Source organism: Trichoderma camerunense (genome assembly GCF_050948025.1).
Source record: "Trichoderma camerunense strain CBS 138272 chromosome Unknown V8C40scaffold_5, whole genome shotgun sequence".
Taxonomy (NCBI): Eukaryota; Fungi; Ascomycota; class Sordariomycetes; order Hypocreales; family Hypocreaceae; genus Trichoderma; species Trichoderma camerunense.
This window is the reverse complement of record NW_028145365.1, coordinates 978,165-999,254: the sequence shown is the minus strand read 5'-3', so window position 1 is coordinate 999,254 and position 21,090 is coordinate 978,165. Positions and strand designations below refer to the sequence as shown.

General features: G+C 51.7%; 8 protein-coding genes across 8 annotated transcripts; 3 read left to right on the top strand and 5 right to left on the bottom strand.

Moving 5' to 3' along the window:
- Positions 1–66: 66 nt before the first annotated feature.
- On the top strand, positions 67–2,276 carry V8C40DRAFT_174855 (DEAD/DEAH box helicase). Its single transcript, XM_083211654.1, has 2 exons — positions 67–358; positions 425–2,276. Exons 1-2 carry the CDS (start codon positions 134–136, stop codon positions 2,144–2,146), a joined length of 1,947 nt encoding a protein of 648 aa, XP_083075564.1. The 5' UTR covers positions 67–133; the 3' UTR covers positions 2,147–2,276.
- A 752-nt stretch (positions 2,277–3,028) lies between these two features.
- On the bottom strand, positions 3,029–6,670 carry V8C40DRAFT_174863 (uncharacterized protein). Its single transcript, XM_083211655.1, has 6 exons — positions 6,005–6,670; positions 5,665–5,934; positions 4,829–5,603; positions 4,528–4,770; positions 4,343–4,464; positions 3,029–4,281 (listed from the first exon to the last, which is right to left on the bottom strand). The coding sequence occupies exons 1-6, from the start codon at positions 6,494–6,496 to the stop codon at positions 3,259–3,261; spliced, it is 2,925 nt and encodes a 974-aa protein (XP_083075563.1). The 5' UTR covers positions 6,497–6,670; the 3' UTR covers positions 3,029–3,258.
- A 2,373-nt stretch (positions 6,671–9,043) lies between these two features.
- Positions 9,044–10,042, bottom strand: V8C40DRAFT_239046 (uncharacterized protein). The gene has a single exon (XM_083214569.1). It carries the CDS (start codon positions 9,418–9,420, stop codon positions 9,055–9,057), a length of 366 nt encoding a protein of 121 aa, XP_083075562.1. The 5' UTR covers positions 9,421–10,042; the 3' UTR covers positions 9,044–9,054.
- A 1,168-nt stretch (positions 10,043–11,210) lies between these two features.
- Positions 11,211–14,509, bottom strand: V8C40DRAFT_239042 (uncharacterized protein). Its single transcript, XM_083214568.1, has one exon. It carries the CDS (start codon positions 14,269–14,271, stop codon positions 11,674–11,676), a length of 2,598 nt encoding a protein of 865 aa, XP_083075561.1. The 5' UTR covers positions 14,272–14,509; the 3' UTR covers positions 11,211–11,673.
- Positions 14,510–15,117: 608 nt separating this feature from the next.
- On the top strand, positions 15,118–16,420 carry V8C40DRAFT_239039 (Haloacid dehalogenase-like hydrolase-domain-containing protein). Its single transcript, XM_083214567.1, has 4 exons — positions 15,118–15,405; positions 15,460–15,488; positions 15,539–16,000; positions 16,081–16,420. The coding sequence occupies exons 1-4, from the start codon at positions 15,200–15,202 to the stop codon at positions 16,242–16,244; spliced, it is 861 nt and encodes a 286-aa protein (XP_083075560.1). The 5' UTR covers positions 15,118–15,199; the 3' UTR covers positions 16,245–16,420.
- V8C40DRAFT_239037 (mediator complex, subunit Med21) lies at positions 16,359–17,419 on the bottom strand. The gene is made up of 3 exons (XM_083214566.1): positions 17,260–17,419; positions 17,071–17,182; positions 16,359–16,994 (listed from the first exon to the last, which is right to left on the bottom strand). The coding sequence occupies exons 1-3, from the start codon at positions 17,299–17,301 to the stop codon at positions 16,735–16,737; spliced, it is 414 nt and encodes a 137-aa protein (XP_083075559.1). The 5' UTR covers positions 17,302–17,419; the 3' UTR covers positions 16,359–16,734.
- A 124-nt stretch (positions 17,420–17,543) lies between these two features.
- Positions 17,544–19,351, top strand: V8C40DRAFT_239035 (Sec63 complex subunit SEC62). Its single transcript, XM_083214565.1, has 3 exons — positions 17,544–18,197; positions 18,261–18,811; positions 18,886–19,351. The coding sequence occupies exons 1-3, from the start codon at positions 17,747–17,749 to the stop codon at positions 19,069–19,071; spliced, it is 1,188 nt and encodes a 395-aa protein (XP_083075558.1). The 5' UTR covers positions 17,544–17,746; the 3' UTR covers positions 19,072–19,351.
- V8C40DRAFT_239033 (ribonuclease T2-like protein) lies at positions 19,208–20,706 on the bottom strand. The gene is made up of 5 exons (XM_083214564.1): positions 20,450–20,706; positions 20,309–20,391; positions 20,146–20,239; positions 20,052–20,091; positions 19,208–19,991 (listed from the first exon to the last, which is right to left on the bottom strand). The coding sequence occupies exons 1-5, from the start codon at positions 20,544–20,546 to the stop codon at positions 19,337–19,339; spliced, it is 969 nt and encodes a 322-aa protein (XP_083075557.1). The 5' UTR covers positions 20,547–20,706; the 3' UTR covers positions 19,208–19,336.
- Positions 20,707–21,090: the final 384 nt, after the last annotated feature.

Below are 21,090 nucleotides of genomic sequence, written 5' to 3'. Positions count from 1 at the left end.
CGACGCCACAGTGGCTGAAAGGTTACATAAGGCAACTTACACCAAATCTTTGCATCTTTTTTGCTAGACTAGGATTTTCATTCAAAGACATATAGACGAGTGCAATCCATCTTGGACGGCATTGCCATGTGCAATGCTACAAACCGTCGTGAGACGTCTCTTCCGGCCTGATGCTGGGACTGGCGTCCCCTCAGGTTGGAGCAAGGTCAACCAGTTCAGAAAATATGCCGCCACTGCTCTCAGCAATAAGCTGAAGCTCCGAGACTATCAAGAAGAATGCATCAAATCCGTAGTCTTGGCCCTGAAGCGAGGGCATAAGCGAGTTGGCATATCTTTGGCCACCGGTAGTGGCAAGACAGTAAATTATGCCCCTCCTACATCCTATTCTTCTTATAATATGGTGAAGCTAATTCACTGCTGAAAGGTCATCTTCACTCAGCTCATAGACAGGGTCCACGACCGCGTCAAAGATGCTAACCAGACTCTCATCCTGGCCCATCGCCGTGAGTTGGTTGAACAGGCTGCTAAGCACTGTCAAATTGCATATCCGGATAAGAGGATTGAGATTGAAATGGGCTCTCTGCATGCCTCTGGTATGGCCGATATTACCATTGCAAGCGTTCAGAGCATAACCTCAAAGGGCCGGCTGGACAAGTACGACCCTTCAAAGTTCAAGCTTGTCCTTGTTGACGAGGCCCATCACATTGTTGCTCCAGGCTATCTGAGAACGCTGAAGCACTTTGGTCTCGACGAGAAGAGATACAACTCACCCACCCTGATAGGAGTGTCAGCTACATTTTCTCGTTTTGATGGTGTTAAACTCGGAGCCGCCATCGACGAGATTGTCTATCACAAGGATTACGTCGACATGATCTCAGACAAGTGGCTCTCAGATGTTGTCTTTACAACAGTTGAATCATCTGCCAACTTGTCCAAAGTCAAGAGCGGCGCATTTGGCGACTTTCAGACGGGAGAGCTCTCCAAAGTCGTCAACACCGACATCATCAACGACATCACGGTCCGCAGCTGGATGGTCAAAGCCCCGGACCGCAAATCGACCTTGGTTTTCTGCGTCGACCTAGCACACGTCTCAGGCCTGACAAAGAAATTCCGCGAGCACGGGTTTGACGCTAGATTCGTCACCGGCGACACGCCCAAGGTCGAGAGAAGCGCAATTCTCGAGTCTTTCAAGAAGCGCGAGTTCCCCGTGCTTGTCAACTGCGGTGTCTTTACTGAGGGCACTGATATCCCTAATATCGACTGCATCGTGCTGGCCAGGCCGACGAGATCGCGCAACTTGCTGGTACAAATGATTGGCAGGGGCATGAGGCTGCATCCAGACAAGAAGAATTGTCACATCATCGACATGGTCTCCAGTCTTGAGACCGGTATTGTTACGACACCAACACTATTCGGCCTTGATCCGAACGAGTTGGTCGAAAAGGCCTCAGTAGACGACATGAGGAAAATCAAGGACCAGAAGGCAGCAGAGGCGGAACAACAAGAAAACTCCTCAGGCGCCAGCCCGGCCTCCTCTCCAGCAGTGACCTTTACCGATTACTCCTCCGTCTTGGATCTCATCGCAGACACCTCTGGCGAGAGACACATCCGCGCTATTAGCCAGTACGCATGGGTCCAAATCGGCCCAGAGCGCTTCGTCCTCTCCGCGCCCAGCGGATCCTACATCCGGATCGAGAGGCTCCCCGAGCAAAAAGGCGCCTCGGAGCCTACATACCACGCGCTCGAAATCCGCGCCCTCCCCGCCGGCATAGCAAAGTCCCCCTACGCCGCCCCGCGCGAGATCCTCAAGGCCGCCACGTTCAACGACGCGGTCCACGGGGCCGACAGCTACGCCGCCAGCGCGTTCCCGCACACCTTCATCCACCGGCACCAGTCCTGGCGAAGGCTGCCCCCGACGCAGGGCCAGGTGGACTTCATCAACAAGCTCCGCGGGAAGAGCAAGCCCCTGACCTCGAAGGAGCTGACAAAGGGCAAGGCGGCCGACATGATCACGAAGCTGAAACACGGGGCTCGCGGGCAGTTTGCGCGGATGGAGGCGGAGCAGCGGAGGCGGGAGAAGACGAGATATACCCTTGATGCGAGGCAGGACAGGGAGTACGTCAGAGTCGGGCCGCTATCAGCTTAAAGCCTCATTCTGCGGTCGATTTTTTGTTATCGAAATATTGCATATTCTGGAGTTAAATGGGTTGTTTGAAAAGAGAAACTATGGAACATGTATGATTTACACACGATATGATACGGGAAGGGCTGTAAGATGGGATGTTTTACGGAATGGAAAGCAAGATACTCTCAATATGTATAAAAGGCAATGCTGAATAGTGTCCGATCACAAGCCGGGCTCAATGTTGTCATCTCCAGCATGAAATACGAATTATCACGGGGGCATGGTACAGCAGTTGGCGAAGCGAAACACATCACAGCAATGGGAACCAAGTTGTTTTATCATGAGATCAATAGACACCAAACTTTCTTCAGTCAGATACTGCGTCAAGATGACCATATGTGAGATTGGGCATAACCGCTTTTTGTGCCATGGGTATCATGCGTCTTTCCATTCGACAGATCATAACCGTACATTGTGTAGAACAAGACACTTTTTGTGCCCCCCCGTTTCCACAACCAAAAAATCAATGTTTAAAATAGGGGGCCACCAGGATTCCCATCTTGGACAAGAGGGATCTGGTGATCCCCTCCATGTGAAAGTAAATGCACACACGTACATACACACCACTCTTCGCTTTGCCGCGCGTGATGATACACACCAGCCTCTCCAATGACATCTACTCTGTTTCTCTCATCAATGCTGCCCCTTGGCATGACTCCACCATGCATCAAAATCATCAATCTTGCAAACTAAATTCTTTCAGCTCCAGCGCGTAGGGGTATTTTCTTCGCAATTTTTATCTTCGACGTCATGGACGTTCAAATGGGTATAAAAAAGTGAATGCCGGTCATCAAGACTGACATTGTCGAAATTTCAATAAGCGAGCAATGACTCATAAACAGACGGCGATCAACGGCAAAAAGAAGGAGGGAAAAGCAAAAACACACACAAAGACAGGAAATCAAAGGCACGAAACGAAAACGAGAAGAGAGAAAACAGCGCAACAAACAAAAAATGAGGAACGCGCCAACATCTCCGGCGAATCAAAGCCTGGATATGATGCAATTTTGGACGCTCCGGGGTATATCCAGCCGGGGGGGTATTCGCATGTAATGGGTCTAATTCGGCAAAGTCTAACGGAAAGGCCCAATGGGGGCGGGGTATCCTGAATTCATAGAGTGTGAAGTAGAAGGTCTCCCGCTATCACCAGACGCGCGGGTAGTGTGTCGTGTAGCGATGATGTCTTTTGGAAGGGGGATGGTTAACTTGCTTTCGAAGTGGTGGTTGCTGATGGGGCGGGCCCAGGGGTTCTCGTCATCAGCCAGGTTCACACCACTGTCGTTCCAAGGGTTTCGGTCAGCATTGAAGCTGCGAGTGGACTCGATCGAGATGAGCGACGATTTGGAGACATTGGCAGAGCCCTTGAAGAAGCTGCCGGCGGCTGAGTGCGAGCTGTTCTTTCTGCGGTCCAGGAATGAAGAGATGGACGTCATGCTTCCGGGCTTCCTGAGTCGATCAAGGATGCTGCTACGTTCTCGGGCAATGTCCGCATTGAAGGCATTCTTGATGGGGGAGTCGCTGGCTGCCGAGGCGGGTGCGTGCTGGAGCAGTTTCGAGTCAAAGTATTGAAGCGTATCCTCAAACGAGTCAGACTTGGGGCGGGGAATCGAGCCCTTGACGATATTGGCTTCGACATTGGCGGTGGCAAACTGCGCAAGCAAGAAATCAATAGCGTCTCGGAGACCTCCAGCATTGTTGCGCGTGAAGCCCCAGACAAGAGTAGCAGTGGGAGCACCCTCTTCAGTAGTCTCATCAGGGTTCTGGTGAACGGTGACCTCCACCTCATACTGACTCTTCAGCTTGGGGACAAGGTCATGCGCGAACTCGGGAGACTCCAGAAACTTGACCAACTTCGGACTGCGAGCAAGTACCAGCTCGTGTTTATCTGGGACCATGCCAAGAAACTCGTCAACGCAGTGAGGCACCTGCCACTGTGGACCAGTGACAGTGACTTCGTCGCTCGCCTGCTCAGTGCTAGGAAAGTTGATCTTGCAGTTGTACTTTTGTTCAAGCTCGTCAATTTCCGAAAGACGAGCAATGAGTTCACGGTGGTACAAGCGATCAACACTAACGATCTGAGAAGTGTACTCGGAATCCTATTGTAGGGTTTGTGTTAGTCAAAGGTTTGCCCTCCAAAAATCTTCCAGGACTACCTACAGCTCGGTCGACCATTTCAAGAATCTCATTCTTGACAGCATCGAGATTTTGTGCATTACGTGCCGGCGTACGGCAAATAACATTATCGACTTTGATGTCGTCATCTTCACGCCCCATGCCCCCTAAGTTTTATTGTCAGCACTCTCCTGATGTAAAAGAATAGTCATTCGGTTGTTTTTGCTCACCTCTATCCATAGCGTTAGAAAATTTGACAAAGACGGAATGCTTCTTCATGATACGCTGGATATGCTGTCCGCCAATGCCAATGATACGCTTGTGGTACTGATCGGGGACATGGAAAGAGATGGATGCCGGCATCTCCTGTTCAACCAAGGTCAGGCCTTGCTTCATGGATTCGTAGGTGGCAGCCATGACGTCGATATTGAAGTTGTATTCGTTGAAGCCGTCAAAAATGATTTGAACATTGCCTGCCTCAGTGTTAGCTTCATGTTGACAAAAATCTACAAGGACAGGGGGTTGGCGTACTCTGTCCCATGATTTTGTTAATTTTGCCGTTCTTTTTACCACTGACAAACTCCTTGTGCTCATTCGCGAGCTCAATCTTGACACGGATTTGATACTGAGACTGAGTTGCAAGCTTCAACTCGGAGATGACTGCCAAGGCAGATTTTACGGAATCATCGGCACCAGTCACGGTAAAAGAGGCCTTATCAAAGGACACCTCGGCATCAGAGTGGGCGCAGATATCGGCGAGCATATCGTTGATTTCTGCGGGGGCAGGAATATTTCTCGCATCCGGCTGTTGAACGTACCACCCGGCGCCATAAAACTGGCCAGCCAGTGACATGAGCTCCCGGACGGTTCGCTCAACAGGCAGGCCTTCGCTTCCGTGGACTCGGACCGTTGTACGCTGGCATGCCAGAGGGGGGAGCATGATGTACGTTCCGTTGGCTTCAAGGATCTTACGAACTTTATCCAGGCGGCCCAGCAGGATGTTGTCCAATTTTGCAGCCGGGATGGTGACATCTTTGACGAACAGGCGAATGCGGGAGACTGTCTCATGCAGCTTCTGCTTGGCCATCTCAATGGCTTGGGGAGACTCTCCGGTGATGTAGATCTCTGCAGGGTCGCGCCGATTCGCACCCTGTGGGCAGTATCGGTACATTTGCGAGAACATGGGAGGGAAATAGATGGCCGTCCCAGTCGACGATTCAATCAGCTTAATGTTTTTGCGATGTCGTCCACAGACAAGCTGGTGAAGAGACAGTTCGATCCTCGCCACATCCACCATTCGACCAAGCTGATTCATGTTAGAAGATGCAATACACAGAATTGGTGTAGCAATGGCAGGGAATACGAACCCACGAGTCGATTTGAATGAGTACTCGGGCTTTGGCATGCTCGGACGACAAGATATCACCGTAGATGGCAACTCTCCATCGTTGATCCATTCGCATCTCGGAATCGCCCAGCATTCCGTCCACCATGGGAGTCAGTTTGGGGCCCAACAGAAAGATGTCAACACCACAGTAGGCAGAAATAGAGTCCAAAGTCTCAAGGACAGGCTTTTTGAGCACACCAGCACTCAGGTCACAGACCAAGCTTCCCTCAATGTCAATAGTGGTGCATCGCTGCGTTTGACTATAAGTTAGCACATTGCGGCAACATCAAAATACTCCGAAACTGGCGTTTGAGGCATACCATGGATATGGGGATCTCGTTTAGAATGGTCTCTCGGCTTTTGTTGACGAGCTCCGGGGATCCCGTAAGACAGATGGTGGTAATCTGCTGGTCTTTGCCGTTATTGGGAGTCGTGGTAACGACTTGAGCTTCAATAGGCAGAGGCCCGGTGGACAGATCCTTGCAGAGTTTGTGCAGATTTGCCAGGTTTTGGGCATGAGCACGGAGCTCGTAGACGTGGACATCATCCGGGGCGTCCTCGGGGTGCGTCCATCTCAAAACAGCGTCGTTGGTAGCATGCAGAATATCCTCGGTGTTGGGACCAACCAGATCGGAGGCGAACGGGACGTTGAACGAGTAGTGTATCGTGGCATCGGGTGCAGGAGAAGTAAGAGGCAGGCCAGGCTGTGACACGTTTTTGCTCAAGCTGTTCATGGGCACACTGGGTCGACCCATGCCAAAGTTTGGGCTCATCCTCTCGGACCAGTGGCGCATATTGGCCAGCTTATTCATGATGGTTGAGGAAGAGAAGCCGGAAGAGTCGAGTTGAGGCGGATCGCGAGTTCGGGACGAGAAGAGGAAATGGCGGCCAGATGAGGAATCAGAAAAGCAAGGGGTATCGATCTGGACGAGAGAAGAAGAAAAAGAAAAGAAAAAAATGCCGAAATGAAGAAGAAGAAAGGAAAGGGAACAAGAGCTGGTGGTAGAGGCCCTTTTCCTGGTATCTCGAGAGAGGTTGACAGAGGCAGAAGAAGAGGGATGGGCGGGTTTGGAGAAGGGTGGAGGAGAAAGGTCTAGCAGAGAAGAGAAAAGAGGGTACGGAGCGCTGGGCCGTTAAGAGAGGCCGGGTATTTGGTGTTTTTAGTAAGTCGAGCTTAAGTAGTGTGGGATTTCGGGGGCCTGGACCGCAGCAGGACAAGTACCGGCGTCAGTGTGTGGTACCTCTACCTGGCACTTTCTGAGATGTCGAGCGAAAGACACAACAGAGGCCTTGGTGAGTTGATGCCTTTGAATGGGGTTGTAAAAAAAGAATAATGGACGATAGTCACGATGATGAGCCAAGTGAATTCAATGTACACCACAGATTGTTTAAGAAAAAGGATGATTCATGGATTACATCAAAGTAGCCCGGAGTGCTGTTGACGCCAAAAAGTACTGACAGGGACCCAGCACAGCCAGGCTGAGTCCGTCGTAGGGATCCCGGGTCTGCCAGTACCGCTAGACAAAGTAGAGGCCTTTTTTTCAACTCGGAGGGCTCACAAGCCCAAGCCCCCTTCCACCTTGTCCAAACCAAGTCCCATGTCTGCGGTAAAGCAAGGAACCGATCCGTACGGCGCAGTGTGAGTACAAACCGAGGAATCCAACAGGACCCTCCCAATCAATATCTATGATACAGATTCAAATGCGTGCAACATACATAGAAGCAACGCCGGGATATCATGACCTGTACTGTACCTACGTCCACAACGCTAATGTACAAGATACTAAGGTAGGTACCTCAAAATGCATTGGCACCACACGGACGGTTTGACGCAGTGATACGGCAGCAGTGTTGCAGTTGGCACATTCATGTACTGGGTAAGCACATAATACCTGCCTTGATACATTTGAGAACATCAATAAACCAGGAAACCGTTTGTTTGGCAAACACAAGGGCACCACAGACGGGAGCACAAATGCAGCGTGCCGTGACTTGGGAGCAGTGTACTCACTCTCGTCCTCTTCGTTTATAGACTCAGGCAAGGAACATGGGTGTAACATTAGCGTAGGTACATGTATTCGGACTGAGAGAGCCGGACGCACAGGCGTTTTGGACAATGACAGGCCGCTATGACACCTGTCTGGGTCGTAGGTACCGGTACGGGCAAGCAAAGCCCTCAGGCTGGCTTAGCGTACCCATGATGTGAGTCTCAGCGGCACAGCACTGCACAAGACTGCGTTCCTACAGGTGGTGGCCACTAAACCATGGAGTGGGCCAGGTACGAGTACTCGCACGCTCGGGCACAAGTACCGCAACTGCGGACAGCGCATTTTGGAGGTACTCCGACTCCGCCCACACTGAACTGACAGTCGGGTGAGACCTTAGCTCAGGTTGTCTAATGCGGTGCCGGTACCTGTACAGCACAGCACAGCACAGCACATAGCCGGGCGAGGCCACGGAAGAACGCTTGCTGCCCCTTGTGGTCGGGATCGATGGATGGAAGCTTGGACGAGAGACGGCAAATAACCTCCATGTACCTCAGTACGTACTACAATAGATCCCCGACAACACATGCTCTTCGTCTCGGCGGCATCTGGTGGCCAAACACGCCCAAATCTCTCCTGCAACAAGCTTTTCTGCAGTCCAAACGGTTCACAGCATGGCCGCCAGCACTAACTCGTCTTGCTACTAGTACTGAGTCTAGCAGCACAGGTCGTAGCACCAGGTTTGCTGCAGGCTCGCGGCAACCTTGCCCACACTCGTGGCCATCACTGGCTGATCCAAAAAGGCCCCGAGCACCGCCAATCTCGAGATAGCCAACGAGATGCCGTGGTCAGCAGGATGGCTTCGCTGCGAAACCTTACCTGGCTGGCTGGATGCACCCCTAACCCGTTTGGCACCTGTTTGCTGCTAACCGTCATCCGATAGTCTTTGGTTCAAGATGGAGCCTCGGCTCTGCCTCAAGTGGCCAGACGATGCCCTTGATGACACGGTATTGGGAAAAATGCTGACTATGAGCCTCAGGTTCTCTCCTCCGTCTCCGTTTGCTTCCCCTTCTCCCTTCTTTCTGCTTCTTTTTCTTCTAGCGTTTGCCGGAGCTGTGGAAAGATCAGATGCTCGGCTAGGCGAAAGCCCACAAACCCACCCACGACATGCTTCGCTTTCCCACTGCCTTGTGCTTGCACGCAACAAGGAACGAAGGCTCGATCCCGGACTCCACCACTGTGTCCACTCCCTAGCCTGGCCTGGTTGGTTCCTTGCTCTCACTGGCACACGCAGCCCTCGCCCACTGGTAGCCACTTTGGATCACCCAGATCATCCATCACCGGCAGGGGTCATCAGCACTCTTTGTTAAGAGTGTTGGTATGCATTAATGCTGGAGTATACAATAGTCTACTTGTGCAAAGTTTTGGCCATCGCAGCCCCTTCTTCGTCCTCTCTCGCCGAGACATCCAAGCGCTGTTGGGGTGGTTGGTATTTGTCTCTGCCATACAAGCTGTGGGATCGACGGCAAGATCTTCAGGTTCAGCGACAATGAAGTGGGCCCCGCTATAAGATACAGCAAATCATGACGAGTACAGTACAAGTATGTGCGAGAGGGGCGCTGCACCAACCAAGCTTTTTTGCGCAAACGATACGAGGGCTCGTTCTGCCATGCGAGTCGCTGGGCGAGAAGAGGCTCCGAATCCTCCTGTTCACGATATCGCCTCAGTCTTCCTGGAGACGTGGTTTCCATTCTCGTATTGTATCTATTTCCATCATACGACACGTATAAGTATCAACCATCTCGGCACCCCGGGATTTGACATGCTCCGTTCGGTTCAGTCTTCGATTAGATGAATGAGCCCCTGGAACCAAAGTATGTACAATGTACTCGAGGGTGGCATGCAGCCTAGGAATCATATCACACCCATGAGGCTCGTCGGCATGCAGAGGACAGGATCCTTGGCCCCGTCTTCCATACGACTGCCAATCATCGTGCTAGGTGTCCAAGGCGGTTTGCTACAGCACAAGCATTCCCGTTGTGCGCCGTGATTTGTGCGAGTACACATCTTGCTACAGTACACCACGAATTGCAAACAGAGGTTGGCCAGTCTCTACACTGCTCCTTGCCGTTGTTTTTCACCCTCGCTGTATTTGGCCTAGCACCACCGGAATGTGTGCCGTGTCTCAAAATTACCGCCGCCACTGTGAGAAAAAGGCCGCCTGGAAATGCGGGCGTATCTGCGTCAAGCTTGATTGATTGTTCCACGACAATGCAACCCGCATTTCGCTCTGGGGCACTGCCGTGGCCCAATCGAAAGCTCTTGGTTGATTTGGGCGGCTACCACCTTGCCTTGTTGCTTGTCTAATCGACCACACACGGGCCGGCCAAATTGATGATGGTTGTATGCTACGTCAACGTCTCTATGTCCTTGGGCTATGATGGGCTCGAGATAAGGGTGGTTGCGTTTTGAAAGGCTGCGTGCTTACCGGGTGCGTTTTGTAGGTTTCATCTGGTCCTAATGCCGCTGGGCACACCCTACATACTCTTCCAGGCCTCATGAAACACGAGATCCGTCGGCGTTTCCTCATTCTGTCGCCCAACTCCGCCCTCAGTTCAGCTCACTAAGCTCTACGCCAACAGGGCGCCGAAAGCCCGATTTTGGGGCCTCCATTCCATTCCGCGACTCCGGTACATGTGGTGTTGTTTAAAGTGGACGGGATCGTCGTAGACCAAACAAAGAGGAATGACATGAAACTACTCGCAGCTACAAGTACTAATACTAGCACCTGCTCTACGAACATCAAGCCAGCGAGTGCTATTACATGGATGAGGCCGCCGTCCGCGACCCAGCGAAAGAAAAGCCTCCGCCCGTGCCGTCTGCGAGAAATGCGTTTCCCGTCCTATCCGGTGCCCGGAGACTTCTAGCTAGACAAAGAGCAGCACACCTAGCGCGCATCTGCCGAAACAGTAGGGAGCCATGGGAGCTTTCGTATCCCCACAGAACGCCGCAGCCACGGACGGCGGAGGTGGAGAGAGGGACTGAGTTTGGGCCTGTCCAAAGTACGCAGCCACGGACTATTCGATGCCGATGCGGGCCGAGGGGGGAAAGGCGCTTTTTTTCACCTCCTTTGATGTCATGATCAAGGAGTCTGGCCTTTCAAGACCCCATTTGTAGCTATAAAATCACTCAGTTCGCAGGTTTTCTTCTTGGCATCTCCTGGTTTTCTTCGAGGGCATGGATCCTCAGCTTGGGCCAGCGTGATGATGTTTGACTCGTAGGACTAATGCCATTGTATAGTATATTCCGCGAGCATGAGGCGAGATCATCTTAGCTCAACCCCTTGCTTCACGGTACATATATCCGTAAATGCTTGTCAATTGTGGCATATGCGTCATCTGTTATTGATCTTCTCCTGGGAGCCAACCACCCGATGCTTGATGATCGACACATGTCATCTAGAGTTACTAAGCATAGCTCTTCTTAGTGAGGCGGTCTCCAGAGTCCATCAGTGAGATATCAGTAGGAAAACATATTCTCCTGATTATATATAGTTTGAGTCATTGACTGCTTTGTCCTTTATCCACCTTCAAATCCTCTTAGCTTGCTTTTTAGGGCGAACATAGTTGTGAAACCACTTATACATTTTCTACAACTGCAACATCTACCTCCTAGGTATGGTTGACAGATTGACTTCCATATGGCTTAATAGCTCATTGTAGCTCATTGTACAATGCCAGAGTAAATCCCCCGTATTTATGACCTCGGTTAGGCCTTTAGACTTCCCGTCCGCCTGAAATGAAGCAAATATCAATCCCTCCATGGTATACCGGCTTCCTGTTGTGCCAATCGCCTGATTCCGAATCCCTAATCCGATGTTCCGTGTCCCTGGCCCCTTGTGCCGTTATGAAATGTACTCATACAAGAACTTATACAAATGCAAACAGAGCGGTCGAATATAATGACCACTCCTTTCCGATCAACTTCTTCTCCGTAGCCACTCCTCAACGATAGACCTCTCGCCTGACGTCATCCACGTACACAATTTCCCGCGATGCTCCACGAGGCCGCTCAATGAAGGCGATTTCATCCGACGCCCTCGTAGCTCCTCTGTGAGGCTCATGGTACCGCTCAGGGGGTCGCATGCTGTACTCCCGATGAACAGTTGCAGCTCGCTGCATGGGGCTACCAGCATACTCTCTGGCATAGGGTTGTGGGCCTTCTGGGTGACGACCATCCATGTGGATACTCCCGCTATACTCTCTGCCGGCAGCATCGGGATGTGTGCTGTGCATACGAATGTATGGTGGAACAGGCTCGAACCGCGATGATCTGTAGCTTGTCGGTCGTGAGACGTATTCTGCTGGCCGCTCCTCGATGATTCTGCCATCATGAGACCTCACAATCTGAATGTATCCTCGTTGCTGTAATTGATGTTCACGATACTGACCATCCCTATGGTCGTAAGGATACTCTGGCTCCGATACATATACTCTTCTTGCTGGATCGTAGACCGACAGTGGCCTGGCATATACCACATTGCCTTCGTTGTAGGGCCCAGCCCCGATGTTGCTTGATGGAAGTCGAGATGGCAGTCGCTCGTAAATCACTTCCGGCTCTCCGGGTCGGGGTAGGGGAGCAACAGATTGCCGGCCGGAGGGTATCACAGGCTCGACATACTCCCGCCCATACGAATCATACATGACCCGTGTTGGTGGCCGTGGGGGGATTATGAAAGACTCACCCTCTGGGCGTACGCTCGCGCGGGGTCCATCAATGGGCTCCCGATAGATGCGTATGGGTTCCCGAAATGAGTCATATGCAACGACCTGCGGCACTGCGGCAGGGCCATGAATCTCTCTGGAGGGTGGAGGGTGATATGATACCACATCCCGTGGTTGAGATTGAGGCTGAGGCTGACGTACGTAGCTCTCGCCTGAGGGAAGAGGGCGGGCATAGCTCTCACCAGACAAATGACGATTACCGGAGAAATCCCCATTGCGACTCGATTCTCCAACTGGCTCACCACGAATGTGAGAGCCCGGGGCGGATTGAGCAAGGTATGGTGCGGGACCGGGTTCTTGGTACGCCACGGGAGCTTGGTCACCTCGAAACACCTGTGACGGCTGCTCGTAAGAAGCATTCGGTGGAGGCTGGGCATATCTCAACTCAGATTGTCCAGGTTCATTAGCATGTCCTTGAGACTGTCTCTGGCGTTTGCTGGGTCTGGTGTAGGCTGGGGCTGTCAAGGATGGTGACTGTGAACGAGGCTCAACTTTGATACGTGGCCCGGCCTCAGCCTCTGGCGCTTGCCGATCGGCCTTTCTCTTCTTCTTTCCTCTTCTCCTCTCTGTATCCCTTGCGCCCTGCGAAGAGCTGTCGGAGCTAGCACCTGCAGGCAAGGGCGCGTTTCGGAGTGCCGCCTCATGGACCGACGTACCACGAGATTCAGCCAAGCCTGAATCGATGATGGGGGTTTGCACATTGACTACAGTCAAAGGTGTTATCTTTGCTGGCTGAGGAGCAACGGGTATCAAGTCATGATTCCGAATAACGGCAGGACGTGGCAGCAGAGGTTGGTTTGGATTATACTGGGACTCGTCGTTTTCAGATCCTCGAGACCGCGTTTGCAGTACCCGATCTGGTTCTGTAGGAGCAGGGCCTTGGGTAACTGGAGGATTTCCATTATTGGCGAGTATGAGCCCGGGAACCCGCACCTTCTCGGGTCTACTCGCGACCACATTCGCCATCGGAGCATGGATTTGGGATGGAGGCTGAGAGGGAGGGGCGGCGGCATGGTAACTATTCGTAGAAGCTGCCGTGTTATTACCGTAGTCTGTGGGTTCGTGAAGGCTTGGCTGAGATGGCCTGCGGCCATCTATCAACATGGCATCATCAGTTGATCGGCGCACGCGCGAAGTCAGATTGGACTCGGGCGTGTCATGCTTTGAGGAGTAAAAGGTGTTATCGTCAAACGAATCACTTGCAGCTTCATGATTAGCAATCAAGCCTCCATTGGCGGCAAAGGGTATAGTAGTGGCTTGAACAAGAGTCAGAGCCTTTGCGAGTACATCGGATAGGTCAAACTCATTGACGGGTTCTGCTTGCACTTGCTTTGAGACTCGACGCTGTTCGATGTCGTCTCTCAGAGACCGCTCTATTCTTTGCCTCTGCAGCTGAATTTCAGCCCTAACAAGTTCGTCAGATTTCTCAAGAAGAATGGGATTGATCTCTGTCGTCCTAGTTGCAAATGGCTTTGGGTGCCGAGAATCAGCAGCGGCGGCGCTATCATCAGATACAGGCCGTCGCAAGCTGGGGTTCTGACTCTGAATTTTCTCAGCAGATTGCTGGAGAGAACCAGGCCTTGTGTCTACTTCGCCAGGCTCTGATGGCGGTTTCGCATAGTTGATGATGGAGTGGGACGAGGCCTTGAGGCCGGGAGGGAGCTTGATGGTTGGGTGGGTTCCCGCGAGAATGGCATCGCGAAATCGCACAATCTTCTCGTATTCTGCAATCTCTTTCGCTTCTTTCTCTGTCAACTTGGCCGATGCAGATGCGTTTGCGCGGGTAGGGGCGGCCAGGCCGCTGTCTCCCGGGCCCATAGCAAACAGTTGCTCCCTAAAGTTAGCAAAAGTTTGGATAGCCGCGTCAACAAAGCGCAGTGGGAAACGCGAAGACGTTGCGCTGAGCGGTCAAGGGCGGCTCCTGGCAGAAGCTACAAGGGCGCTCTTCAGAATACACAATCAGCCGTGCGCTTCTTTGATGCTTCGATCATAGTGGGTGATCGAGATGTGCTGATGCCTGGAGTGAAGGCAAAGGATGGAAGTTGGAATAGGGAGGATATTTGGGGCTGGTTTGGCCAAATAATTTGGAGGTGGTGACAGGGTTCGTTTTGGGCAGAATTCTACCAGAGTGGGGCTAGCAGGTACCCTTGTACCTGCTAGCCTTTGGAGCTGCCGCCTTGAAGCACTTTAGTGTCATTAAAGGGCTTCATCTCTCTTCCAAAGGCGTTGCCGCGCTGAGAAACAGGTAATATCATTATACGTCACTGGGTATATTGTTAAGTTTCTTCAATTGGCGTTGTATAGTTGAGACTCGGACTATTAGCAATGCAATGTATTTCATTCTCAGTTTGCCAGTACTCTATATAAGGTTGATGTTGTGTATTAGGGACTTTAGCGTCCCGACTATGAATGTCCCCCGTATATTAACAGCTGAAAGAGATGAATGAATAGGTACACTGAACCAGGGTCTGCCAAATGCTACTCCAAAAGACGAGCCCAAATTATACACTATACAGATTGATACCAGATATTTCATCACAGTAAGAATTCGGAATCGGTTGCTGTCTTTAAGCGGCAAATTATTCAGCGACCTCAAGCCTAATGTAGCCACTGCCTTGGCCCAAGATGGCCGGCCGCTGAATTTAGCAGCATGCTAGCTGGGCATTAGTACCGGTGAAGAGTCATCAAGCCTCGATTCATTTTAGGACAGATCCGATCTATTTCTTTTCATCACACTCTGAGCCGGATGAGTTTATACAGGCTTCCCATCTCCCTTGTAGTTCGGTCAGCCATTAAACCCCGCCCTTCCTTTAGCAACAAGAACATCGGCTTTCTTTCGCAAGCATTTCCTGGTACCGCCACGCGAGCATTTCACCGATCTCCGGCCTCCTCTTTTCTCACTAAGATGACTGTTCCCAATGGCACCAACCCCGGGAAACCGGTCCTATTCTTGTTAGTGAATCGTCGTCACAAATTATGTGAGCAGTAGTTCTAACGGTGTTCAAGCGACATTGACAACTGTCTCTACCCAAGGAGTAAGGAGCAATATGACTCATGACACAACCGTGGTCTAATTAGATGACAGGCAGCAAAGTACAGGATCTCATGGCCGAGCTGATTGACAAGTACTTTGAAGAGCATCTCAACCTCCCCTGGGACGATGCTGTCAAACTACACCAGGAATACTACAAAAACTATGGTCTGGCCATCGAAGGACTGGTCCGGCACCACCAGATTGACCCTCTGGAGTACAACACCAAGGTCGACGACGCTCTGCCCCTGGAGGGAATCATAAAGCCCAACCCAGAGCTGCGTCAGCTGCTCGAGGATATCGACAGGAGCAAGGTCAGGGTATGGCTTCTCACGAATGCGTATGTCACCCACGGCAAGCGAGTCGTCAAGCTGCTCGGCATTGACGACCTCTTTGAGGGTCTTACATTCTGCGACTACGCTGAGATGCCCTTGGTCTGCAAGCCCCACCCAGACATGTACCGGAAAGCTATGAAACACGCTGGGGTGGAAAGGGTGGAAGACTGTTATTTTGTTGGTATGGTTGTCCTTTTTCCTTCCCGGCTGTGCCGAATCTCTATGAAAGACAAAGTCAGAACCTCTAACATCCGAATACAGACGATAGTTTTGCAAATTGTGCTGCTGCAAAGAAGTTGGGCTGGACGGCAGCGCACTTGGTGGAAGAAGATGTCCCACAACCAGAAGTCCAAGCATCGCAGTATCAGATCCGCCATCTGCGAGAACTGCGACAAGTCTATCCCCAATTTTTCAAGAGCTCCTAAAGAGTGCAAAGCCATTTGTTTAGAGGGTTATGCTTTGGGTGATATAGATAGAAGCGGCGCGGAGAGTCCCAATTTATTAGAAGAGGAGATATCGTTACAGCTTACTACAGCTTACATAGATGAATTCAAGATGTATAGATACCATGCGAATATCTTTATTGCATGTCTCATCTGGAACTAGCAACACCCTCCCAAATATCTCTTCGAAGTTAACCATGAGTTCTTAGGTTTTGAAATCTCTTAGATCTAAAAATGTGCTGAAGTCACGGCTGATTTCGAGAACGAAATTATGAGGGGATGACCAGTCACAGATTAGACATGAAATACAATCGAATATTATTCCTTTTCGCGATGTTACACAATAACCATCTCCCAAGCTTTGACTACCGTGATCCTGGCCATCAACCAGCCATAACCCAATACCCAGGTTTCCTTAACGCCTCGCTACCAAGTAAAAGAAAGCATGTCGATTAGAAGAAACATTCACGGTTCATGGCCGCCGTACAATACGGATAGTGGAGTCCAGCTGTTTCAAAATGTGATCCCTCTCTTTCAGAGCCTCCACCCGCTGTGCCTCGGCCGTTTTCAGATCTTCCTCAAGATCTTTGATGTGTCGTTCCTGATCTTGTTCACTGTTGTCGAGACCGGGTAACGTGGAGATGAGCACCTCGATTTGTTGTTCTTTTACGATCAGATCTCGCGCCAGCTCGACCAGGCCGGCTCGGAAATCTTGGGGAGGGAGTGCGTCCACTATGAAGACCATCAGCAGGTATTCGCATATGAGCCAACTGCCAACCACCGAGCAGCTCTCCGCAGTTGTTCGTACCTTCTTTTGGTACCTGCTCCTTAGGCTCGCGGATCTTGTCCTTCGGACCCAACGGCTCGAGGTCGTGCCTCATATGGACGAAATGCAGAGAAGCAACGAGCTGCTGAGCGAACTGGAGATGGATTTCCATTAGCCAATGGAGCTTCTCTTCAAGGGAAAATCGTGGCGCTGTCATATAGAACAACATACCTGATCAACTGCATCTTGCAGTTGCGTGAGTCGGTCCCCCATTTTGCAATGCTTCGACCGCAAATACCTTAGCAACTAATAACTGCGAGGCTGATACACGATGCAAAGAGGTGCCAATAAGGCTGTCGCGCAAGTGGGATGCGTGAGAGCTACTGGTACCGTGTGGGTTACAGTGCTAAGAAACGGAGCTGCAACCAGCTGCCAAACTGGAGGATAGCGCGGAAATCGGGGAATAAACGATCCGGTCCACCAGTCAGGTGAAAGTGAACACATTGCTATCTGTCCATTTGAGTGCAGTGACCTCAAGATGGCAGTCGCCCACAGCAAGTTTCTCTCATTCGCTTTATAATACGCTTCCAAGGCCGACACATTCACAGTCGTGCTTCTCTCAAGCTTGTTCCTTTTCCTTGATACTCTTTGCGCCTTTGAGCTTCGACCCGGACTTGTCAATCATCAATCCTAATCCGCGCCAGCTCATTACATCGCCATGGCCACGCCGCCGCCGCAGCCACCTCCAGGCGCAATGCCGATGGGAATGCCCATGCCCGGCCCTGGCTTCATGGGCCAGCAGCCCACGCCCGAGCAGATCCAGCAGATCCAGCGCAAGATTGCTGAGGATGCCCAAAAGGCTGGCATGACTGTGCCCGAATTTATCGAGCACATCAAGCAGCAGCAGTTTGCGCGAATGCGCCAGATGCAGATGCAGCAAGCCGCAGCGCAGCAGCAGCAGCAGCAGGGAGGAGGACACGAAGGCCACAACCATCCTCACCCTCACCCGCACCCTCACCCGCATCCTCATCAGCAGCAGGGCCAACCTCAGCCCATTACTCCTGGCCCGCCCAACCCCAAGGGACTTGCTGTCGCCAAGTTTCTGCGCAGCCAGGACTTGAAGCCACGTACCTCGATTCTGAATGGCGAGCGCAAAGATATGTTCAAGGGTGAGTGCCGCATTGTGCCCTGCCAAATCTCAATTCATTGATAGATGCTTACCGAATCAACAGTGAAGCGTGCTCTGCGAGCGCTGCAGTCTCCGGCATATGAAAAGGCTCGAAAGAAGAACCCTCTGCTGCCAGAAATCACCGACCGAGCGTCTCTGGAGAACACCTTTAAGCTGCTGCCCCTCAGCATGCTTGCGCTTAGAGTCACCAAGCTCGAGCCCCAACCCGGCCCCAACGGCAAGAAGCCCAAGCGTGTCAAGGGCCAGTGGAATGTCAGGATAGAGCAGCAGCAAGAGGCCAGAGACGACATGTACTACGTGTGGCTCTGGGAGGGAAGCCAGGTCAAGCGCCAGCTGTATGCTGCCCTTGCCCTTGTCATCATCTTCGCCGTTGTCCTGTACCCTCTGTGGCCGTTGGTCCTTCGACAAGGAGTGTACTACTTGAGTTGGGGCATGCTGGGTCTTCTTGGTCTCTTCTTCGCCATGGCCATATTCCGTGTTATTCTGTTCTGCATTACGTACTTTGCCGTGCCTCCTGGACTTTGGCTCTATCCCAACCTCTGGGAAGACGTCTCTTTCATGGACAGTTTCCGACCAGTTTGGGCTTGGCATGAGGTAAGACTTTTCTTTTTTTTTGGTGCCCCCTTCACTTGTATCATCTCTGTACAAAGCGCTAATAGGCATCTTAGACCGAGAAGCCGAAGAAGAAGAAGAAGTCCAAGGCTGTTGCGGCGAACTCTGTCATGGCTGCGGCTACTGGACAGGTGGCACCGACTACTGCCACAACCACGGGCACGGATACACAAGTGGATGTGGCACCTCAAGAGCCAAAGGTTTACGAAGCACCCAAAGTGGAGGAGTTGGCAGACGAGTAGAGGGGGAGGGAAAATGTACTTGTACGAAAAGAGCTGCGTGGGCCACTGCCATCCGAGAACAATTAGAGCCTCTGTTGCTTATTTACACAGCTGCTCGTGATGTTTGAATGGACAGTGGACGAGGGAAAAGGCGAAGGGGATTTCATTGGCAAATTAGAATTATTTCACGATGCTCCATTGTGGAGAGGGCGTTATGTATGATCTATGGACAGGGTCGTTTTCATTCCACGTTTGACACATTACATTTTCATATCAATGCATTGATTTAAGCAGTCTCGCTACCAGCGGCACGCTCATAGTACCAGATGGCACCAGGAGTCTTTGCGCAAGACGACACAGAGCCGCCAGCAATGTCAGCAGGGACTCGCAGGCCCTGGTTGCGCTGAGGAGAGCCATAGACGTGATAGTAGTACCAGACCTCGTTGAGCTGAGTGCCGCCATTGTCGAGAGATCCCTTACCGGCCTCGGTCTGGTTGTACTTGGGACCACCGCAGCCAATGAAGGGGACGGCGCCGTATCCAAGGGTCAGAGCATCTTGGACGTCGGAGAGGGAGTAAGAAGTAGTGTTGGAAGGGCGGATGTTGGCGGCGGAGAGCCAGCCCCAGGTGGGGAGGACCTTGTAGTAGGCGATGACGGTCTCGAAGAACTGGAAGAGGTCGTCGTGCTCGTTGGCCTTTGGTCCGTAGCACTCCTTGTCAAAGGTCGAGAAGCAGGTGGCGTGCTTGGAGAACTCGTGGGCCCAGAGCTCCCAATTGGGGGCGTACTGGTTGATCCAGTATTTCTTCATGTAGGCAAGGAGATCCATCTTTCCGTACGGTTCGAACCATGCCTCGATTGATTCTCCTGTATATTTCGGCACAGGGGTGCCGTCAGGCTTGCCATTGGTGGTGTTGGGAGCAGGGCTGGGGTCGTATTGGCGGCTACATCACGATGATTAGATGCTGCTTCATATAACGCAATTGGCATCAGCATGGACATACCTGAGATCGCAGTACTGAGTGTAGCTGCCATTACAGAAATCTAATTGACATGGTCAGACTCAGGATGGCACGACGGGAAACAGCTTATACATACCAGGCCAGAGACCGTGGATAGTCCAGGTGTAACTAGGCAGCAGCTGCCCCTGGGCTTCGAGACCCGTGTTGGTATCCCAGAACTGAGTTTGGAGCTGGAGAAATCGATCGAATCAGTAACTGAACCTCGATGCACAATTGTGCGAGATAGTTGTTGGACATACCACCAGTCCTCCAAAAGTCTCGGTGCAGCAAGAGTCCACCTTTTCGGGCACCGCGTTCTCTGAGCAGGACAAGACTGGGTCGGCTATCGAGAAAGTTAGTCATACCATTCAATTGATACTAAATCATACAAAGCAACATACTCAAGATGCAGGTGTGATTGTCGGGCGTCATGTTGGGGTACAGCCCAGCAGCGGCAAGCTGGGCGCTCGCAAGCACAGCCAAAGTGTTGCGATACATGGCTTCAGATGTCGGAATTGACAAAATACTGAGTGATTCCTAGAACCGCAATCTTGACGGACAGAGGAGCAAGCAAGCTGAGGAAAGGAAAAGGGAAAAAGAAAAAAGAAAAAAGATCGTCCACATCTCAGTTGCACCCATGGCTTTATAGACGTCAAACCGCTTCTCATCCCGGTCTGTCTTGGCTACATGTACATACAAACGATCCTCCACTGCCTAACGGAGTACTCTGGACGGGACCTGGGACTTGCAGAAAGCGGCATGCTATACCGACAGTCCGTCAATGGCGGACCTGCACGGGCCCTTGTCAAGCAAGACAGAAGAGGGAGAGAAAAAGAAAAGATTGTCAAAATAGCCCTTTGGACATGCCACATCGAGCAAAGGTCCGAGAACCCACCCCAGTCTAGCAAAGGGCGGCCGGGGGAGCGATATCATGAGCTTCAGCTTGATTCTTCGGCGCCAGATTAGGACTGGCGTTTTTGGGTTGGTTTCTTGAGAGAGGGGGCAGTGAATTGTTTGTAATTCTACGTGAAAACCACTATCT